We start from the raw sequence: 8,672 nt of genomic DNA, 5'->3' as shown, positions 1-8,672 counted from the left end.
TACGAGGATCGGCTTATGGTTGTGGGAATTGACACTAGCCATAGTCTTAGCGTGGTGAACGTCACAACTTGATAAGCACACCTATATTTATAAATATATATATATATATATAAAAGATTCATTTATATATTTAATTATTTTATGCTAACAACGTCTGAATTTAGTGTTACTCAACTTAGAGCATTGTCATTGGATTTTATAAAATATTTAGATAGTGAAAGTTTAAAGAATATTATGGATCAAATTTCATTAGCATTGACTTATGTAAAAGTTAGCTAAAATAACTTTCAGCTAAAACTCCCAACAAATTTAATTAGCATTGTTGCACAACTAAATAATATATTAATATTTTTTTCTGTATCTCTTCCTTAATTTGATTAATATTGTTAAACTCTCTCTCCCAATAAAGAGATGAATTAATAATAAATTAAAAAAAATTTAATGGTATAGAGGAAAGTCAGCTAATTCAATGCGGAGAGTATTACGTATAGGTTATGCAAACCAGAAATAAATGTTTCATATATTTTGTTAAATTTGACTAAATTCTTACATAAAGTAACGCCAATACTATTAGAAACTTATACAAATGTAATTTCTTATTTTACTTTCTAACTCACGAGTTAAACATCTAATTATGGGTACAAAGCCCCGTGCTTCATTCCCATAACGCTTTCTGCTGGTGGGGGATCGACTTTGTAATGATCTATCCAGTTCAATTTGTGTAGCCTGCCATGTTGGAGATCATGCCTTAGGAATTTCAACAATCTTGCTAATTTATATATAATACATCACTTCGGACAACATTTACTTGCATACCAAAAAATCAATTGGAGACATACCTGACATCATTGACTAGCATTGCTCCTCGTATCTATCACTAATCCCTCCCACCTTGATTTCTTCATGCTTGCCGTCCTTGATTCCTGGATGCTCGCCTACGTTGATTTTCTATGCTTATGTATGCCCGAGGTAACATCTTAAAAACAATGTCGTAGACATGTTTATAGTAGTGTTCCCTCCATCTCTTCCAAAATATAAGAGGTCCAATAGAAATCCCCAAGCCGAAAAAAAATCCCAATTCTACACTTAAGAATTCCCAATCAATTGAATTCCAATGAGATTCTTTAAATGGAGGAGGTGATGGTCCTAATTCTTCATGTATGCATTTTTCTTTCAGAGGAAAGTCACACAATCCTATATTTCCTTCGAATGAACTTTCTGTAAATGTATGAAATTGTTTGATCTGTGGAATCTTTCCCACCAATTGATTGAAGGAAAGGTTAAGGGTTGACAGGAACTTAAGTCCATCTGCAAGTTGGAGAGGAATCTCTCCAATGAGCTTGTTGCTCGACAAGTCTAGTGACTCAAGAGCAGTCAACTTTCCTAAAGCTTGTGGGATTTGACCTGTAAAAGCATTGTGAGATAAGTTGAGGGCATATAGGGCTTTGAATTCTCCTATTTCTGCAGGTATATGTCCATCAAAACTGTTGCACGACAGGTCAAGTGAAGTGTAGATAGTTCGGATCTTCACTAACTCCAAATCTTGACCTTTTAATGTAACATTTACCGTAATTTGATAGGTGAGAACTGGCGTTATATATTGGAGATCTTCAAACTCAGATCCAGTCTTATTTTCAGTTCCCATCATTGCCTTCCAGCTAGAAAAGTAACGTATTGAAAACATACCAACAAAATGGTTTGAGGCCAGGTCTAAAATTTGTAGGTTGGACCAAGTGGTATTAGCGTCTAGACAATTAACAGACCCATAAAATTGGTTAGATCGCAAAATAAGGACTCTCAATGTGTCTATGTTCTTCAAATGACATGGGAAGGTATCCTGAATGTGGTTGTTCCCGACGTCCAAAACCTCCAACTCTGTATTGCACTTGGCCAAGGATTTTGGTAGCTCTCCTTCTAGTTGATTTCCATTCAGAACCAAAGCTTTTAAACTACAGAAGTCTGAAAAGGAATCGGGAATTACGCCAGTAAGGTTGTTTCCCCCTAAATCCATCACCTTTAGATATTTACTCTTTTCAATTAAGCATTTGGGAATCATGCCAGTCAAGTGATTATAGGACAAGTCTAGAGCATTAAGATAGGCAGCATTGCATAGTGACGTAGGAATAGTCCCGTCAAATTTATTCCTTGAAACAGAGAAGAAAAAAAAGGGCCTCGCCATACTGTCGTAACCTGAGCGCGGGACTCGGTGTCGAAAACCCAGTGGGATAGTTGAAAGTTGCCCTTTGAGCTGGTTGGAGTGAAGGTCTACGATATTCAACATGGGTTGGGAAGTCTGTGAGTTTAAATTCACATCTAGAGTCTCTAGACAATTTTGAGAAAGATTCAAAAACTGAAGATCGGGAAGTCTCCAGATCCAACTAGGTAGCTCCCCATGAATCTTGTTGTCAGAAATATCTAGTGCCCTCAATTGAGAATTATTTCTTGAGGAAATGGGAAACTTCCCGGTCAGACGGTTATTCTGCAGCATCACAATGCTGAGATTGGGCAAACCGAAAAGGTCTCTTGGCATTGAACCGTTGAGAAAGTTGTGCCCCATTTGGATCTCAGACAGCGACTCGCACCTCCCGAGTGAGTTCGGGATTGGACCGACCAATAAATTTTCCTCAGTATTCAGAGTCTCAAGCCGATTCCCAAAACACATATCAGGAGGCAGAGTACCAGTCAGTTTATTCCATGAAAGATCAAGAAGCTGAAGCTTCCCATTCTTTCCTAGCCTCTGAGGAATAATCCCAGTAAAGTTGTTCTCCCACAAACTCAACTCCTCCAGCTCCGGCATGTCACCAATAAACTCAGGAATAGCGCCGTGGAAGCGATTATATGAGAGATCGAGGACGCGGAGGGCAGAGAGGGAAGAGAGCTCGGTGGGGATGGCCCCGGAGAGCTGATTAAGGGAGACAGAGAGTTCGGACAGGAAACTGAGATGAGCTAGGTCCGGGGAGAGAGTACCAGAGAGTTGAAGGTGAACCAGCTTGAGGGCGGTCACGCGGCGAAGGGAAGGGTGGCACGTGATACCCTCCCAGTTGCAGTGGCTAGTGGAGGCATTCCACGTAGAAAGAGCTGATTGTGGGTCATCAGTGATGGAGGATTTGAAGGAGAGGAGGGCTTTGTGTTCCAGGAGGAGGTATCTGCCAGAGAGGGTTGGATGGACGTGGAGGAGGCACAGAAGCAGAAGCGAAAGGAGGAATTGCATTTTCATTTTTCTCTTTAATTTCTTGATTTGGTTTGGAGAGGTAGCGAAGAAGTAGATATGGAGCGAGAATGAGAAAGATGTTTGTAATAAGTCGAGTGTGAACTGTGAAGCCTTATAAAGGTCACTTGAAAAAAAAAAAATTTAACTATTTTTTAAGAGTTGTGCTACTCAGAAGTCCTACACTTCCGTATTTCATTTAAAAACAAGTAATTTTACTCTTTTATGAAATATGATTAAATATGAAATATGAAATATGACGATGAAAGAGTAAAATCACATGTTTTTAAATGGTGTGCAAGAATGTGAGACTTATGTCTAGAATTTTTCTTTTTTTAAACAAGACTTTTTTGTGGCCTTTTGAATTTGAAGTTTACTAAAAAGATAATCAAATCTCTTTGAATAATACCAACAAAATGCCCCTGTTAATGGTCATTGCACATCAGTGTTTATAGTAAATCTTTAATTATAAAAGATATTAGTTATTAGTGTCTAACTTATTTATAATTTATTTGTAATTTGTAATTTGTAATTATATATTATCATATTTTAGTAAATTAGTATTATGTGTTATTAATTTATTAGTTATTTCTATACTACTGTCTAATTTATTTATATTCTAGACTTATTCTATAATATCTAATTACATGTTTTTATACTAGTGTTTAATTTATTTCTAACTTAATTATATACTAGACTTTGTAGTGTCTAATTACATGTCATTATACTTTAATAAATTAGTATTATGTGTTATTAACGTATTATATTAGACTTATCTCAATTAGTAATACTATGATGTTTACAAATACTATTATCAGTCTATTTATATTATAGTATAAGTATATTATTTTATAATAATTCACTCATACTAATATATTATTAAATTTAACTATATAAGTTCTAGTTATATTACTATAAAATCATACTAGCATATATGATCAATATATAGATAAATACATATTTGTATAACATATATATAATATTGGAGTTAGATTCGGAGTTGGAGTTTATTGGGTGACGCTTCCAACTCCGACTCTGACTCCAACTAAAAAATTAAAAAAAAAAAAAAAGACTCCAACTTATTTTTATCGAGGTTGGTGCGGAGCCGGATTTTAAATTTTTTTGCTTAGTCGATCAAATATATTTAAACCTTTTCTTTTCCAATTACAAGCAAAACTCTAGTACTAAACATATTTACAACTTAATAAGTTTTGTTATAGTAATATGCAAACATATTATTTGTACATCAATACACCCAAATAACGAATAATAAATAAATAGTTACAAGAACCAAACAACAAAAAATAAATAAACAATAATTCAAATATATTTTTGTGGAGATTGACACGATTCTATGCTTACACCACACCATTAGGCATTAAGATATCGTATTTTTAATTTTTCTGTTTTCTCCTTCTTTTCTGTAAATTTTCTACTTACAACACCAAATAATAACTTCTTTTCTCCGCACTCTCCATTTCATACTTGTCTTTTTTATTGGAAAAATTTAATTATAAGCGATTCTGCACACTAATATGCGTACCCATTCAATATGATTGGTCAGAAAATAAATTTTATTAAAAATAATACTAATTTAAATTTAAAATATGAAGACAATAATATTAATATGTAGATTGATATATAAATTTACTTTTCCATAACAAAACTCCTTTTTGACTAACTTTGCCTTTCTCTACGCTACAATTTTTCCCTTTCATGTCTTTTTGACTGACTTTGCCTTTCTCTTTGTTACAACTTTTTTTCTTTTTTCTTTTTAAATCCACATAGTGGAATAAGGGAATGTTATCTGATAGGAGCCCATTAGGACAGAAGTTCACTTTTTCCTTTTTCTTAAATGAAAATAAATATTTAAATATAATATCTAAAGTAATTATGACCCACGCGGATACTTTCTGCCAAAGCTTATTCATTAAAGTTGCTTTATTTGTTGAATCTTTAACATTTATTGATTGGATTTAAAAGTTAAAGCTCGATTGAAAAATAAAACGAGATTTGGGGAGGAAATAGGAATCTTTCTATCTAAAGTAATACAATGGGCCAGTTTTGTTGGTTAACATGGAGATAGGTTGGTGCATGCGGAGATAGTATCAGATATTTTATGAATAATAATAAAAAATAATAATAAAATCTTAAATATTATAATATAAAATAAAATAAAAAGATAAAAAAAAATAATGTCAAAAGAATAAAAAGTAGTGGAGTATGCTGAAAACACTCCAAACTGGCAAGGTGGATCTCATTCCTATTGGAGTTAAATCCGAGTCTCACAAATCATGTCGGGTCCATTTTCTTTTTATTTGTTGGACTGTAAATTAAAATCATGTCGGATTCTTATTCTTTTTAAGTAAACTTACAAAGTGGTATGCTTCTTGCTTGACAAAGTCAAGTGACTCCCAAGAGTCAAGAGTCAAGACGATTAGTCATCTCTTCGTAAAGCTTGTAATTGGATGATGGATTAATTTATAATCAAAACTATTTCACCCCACTACAAGAGATACGGTTTTTTGAAACAAAATATTTTGTCTCAAAAAATTTCAATTTCGTCTCAAATTAGTTTTGGAAATGAAAAATTTTCGCCTCTATTTTGTCTCTAAAAGACCGTCTCAAAAGATTTTTACAAACAAAATTCAAATTTCCTCTCAAAAAATCATTTTTAAGGATGAAATTTAGTGGAACCAGTCGAAATTATTCGAACGGGAGTTTCTTTTTTAGACGAATCAATTTCGTCTAAAAAAATTGTTCGAATGAAATATTTGTCAGTTTGTATCGACTCATTCATTCGAACCGACCTATCTATTCAAACAAATAACCATATTTGATCCTATTCAAACTAATAAATTTTGTTTCAATGACGTTTGTTTGAATATAAATTATGTCCGTTCGAACATACATTTTATTTTGTGAAATTTTGTTCGTTCGAACAGTGTTTTGAAAATTAATGTTACTCGAAGAAATATTTTAATGTTCAAACGTCAGTACGGATTGTATTTCTCATTTGTCGTTCGAATTGTGAAATTTTAATGTTGCTCGAACCATTCGAACAGTATTAATCATACAGAACATAATTTAATTAATTAAAAATATCATACTAGTATTATACAAATTTCAAACATCAATTGTTCAAATGTTTTGGAACATAATAATAGAAAAGACAATAAAAGAAAAAATAAATTTTAAGATTGTGGTGGTGGTATAGAGTTTTGGGACATAATTGACTGCAATTGTTTAAGTACAATTTTTTGTACCTCTACCCAGTCACCTCTGCATGTTCTTTTCTAATCTTACCTTAAGATCCGTTGCTTGATCTAATCGGGTCAGCATATCTTTTTCCTTGAATCTCAATCGTTCTATCTCAAATGTTACTTCCTCTAATTCCTTAGTCTTGTCGTCATTCGATTTGACTCGAGAAAAGGATGATGATATTGAGGATAGCTTCACGCAAAGTCCTAAGCCCTTCAAATATCCAGAATGTGATCCAAGAACTTGAGAAAGGATCTGAGCATCGTTGACAGATGATGTATCAGATGGATCCGCAGTAGTTTTCTTAAGAGATATCATCTTATCCTACAAAAACAAAAATAGTAAAGTTAATATAAGTAACAAAAATAATTATGTGACAATGGAATTAAAGAAACTAAACATAATTTGACTTTGTTTTGAAATTTGCCCAAACACCATCACGATTTTTATATGCTTTAGCATACAATTGGGTCAAATCATAGTCAGCATGTTTTTTTTCTTTCTGCAAAAGGAAAATCTATATTAGAACTTAAATAAAAAAAGTATATTATATGTTAATATTTAACGGGGACTAAAATAACTTACCATTTTGTTATACAAATGATAAAAAGATCGAGAACCTGCATGATGGTGTATCGTTAAATTTGATCTATTTGTTTTGTTTTTATTTTATTTTATAAAGAGCAGAGAATCACCTGTCCACGAGTGACCCCGTCCCGATTTTATTAATAAACCCTCAGTTATAGCAGAGGAAAACCATGGTTACATACCAATATTAGTCTATATGTTTAATATATTTATCATATACTATTAAAAAAGGTAGTAGCAAAATTATCTGATAAGTAAGATCTTCAAACATATCACAAACCTTCTCCCATTAGTTTGGTGTCATTGCTTAAAATAGATTTTGGCGCGCCTTTATTGTAGTACTGAACTTCTTATAGTGTGCATGACATTGACCTTTGTACCTTCGGAATGCATTCGACATCAATTCCTCAACCGTTAATTTGTCCTCTCATCAGCCAAAATTAAGCTCAAACTCATCATTTCAAAAATTATAAACAATTAGTATAAATACAAAATAACTTGAAAGTAACATGTTATATACTTAGTTGCTTGAGATGTAGCTTATTATCAAGCAATGCTTTTTGATGTGGTCTTTCACATCTTAAGAAACTTTAGACCAAGATGATGTAATAATCGGTACATACGTGTGAGCAAACGTATTAACATAAGAAGCAAGTCACGCTGCCGAATCTCTGGAGCTATCGATGTGATTATAGGAATATCAATCTTGATTTTACCAATTTTCTTTACTTTCTCTATGTAGACACCCCTCGTAGTGTCTCTACCTCGGCATTGGCTTACAACTGTTATATATATAGTAATTAAAACATATGTTTTAATTGAATTATTTTATTTTATAGATATATTACTTAAATTGAGCATAAAATGTGGTATTTAATTTGATAAAATATCTTGTCCTGGGTCTTGTGATATTGGCTCACTATTCCTGGCAGGTGAACAACACGGGAAGTCAGTAATGGATGTGGATGACACACGTGTTGCTTTGCATTTGGGAGACATATCTATTTAAAATTGTAACAAATTATTATTCAAACAAACGTTACGGATATTTATAAGAATAATACTTATAAAAATTCATGTTTAAAATTCATTCACTAGCAAGATGGATCTCATTCCTATTGGAACTAAATCCAAGTCTCACAAGTATGACGGTTCATATTCTTTTTAAGTAAAGGTTGTTGGGGAGCAAGGAATCTTCCTGGTATACTTCTAGCCAGTTCCGTTTGGATTAAGAAGTGATCTTAGCTCATCTCATCATATTATTACAATTTTTTCAAATTTTCACACAAAATATAATAAACAATTCAACATTTTCAAATTTTAAAACAATAATAATATTAAAAAATAATATTCTAACAATATTTTATTTAACTCATCTAAAACCATCTCATCTCATCTTGAAATCCAAACCAACCTATTTTTTACCTTGTAACTTTCAAAAAGCATTAGATTGGATCTCATTTCTATTGGAACTAAATCCATCATGTCTCACATTCAATGTGTCCAGTTCCAGCAGAAAACTAAACCCAAGCTTCTAAAAACTTGTGTAAGTTAATCTTACTTCAACAAATCACCTCTAATTCATTTTTTTTTTTTTATTGTTAGAGTTTGAATT

General features: G+C 32.5%; 1 protein-coding gene across 1 annotated transcript; it reads right to left on the bottom strand.

Moving 5' to 3' along the window:
• Positions 1-901: 901 nt before the first annotated feature.
• On the bottom strand, positions 902-3,217 carry LOC108983365 (receptor-like protein 43). Its single transcript, XM_035692838.1, has one exon. It carries the CDS (start codon positions 3,215-3,217, stop codon positions 902-904), a length of 2,316 nt encoding a protein of 771 aa, XP_035548731.1.
• Between the last annotated feature and the right edge of the window lie 5,455 nt (positions 3,218-8,672).

Source organism: Juglans regia, chromosome 8 (assembly GCF_001411555.2).
Source record: "Juglans regia cultivar Chandler chromosome 8, Walnut 2.0, whole genome shotgun sequence".
Taxonomy (NCBI): domain Eukaryota; kingdom Viridiplantae; phylum Streptophyta; class Magnoliopsida; order Fagales; family Juglandaceae; genus Juglans; species Juglans regia.
Note: the sequence above shows the minus strand (reverse complement) of the source record. Positions and strands in the feature narration are given on the sequence as shown.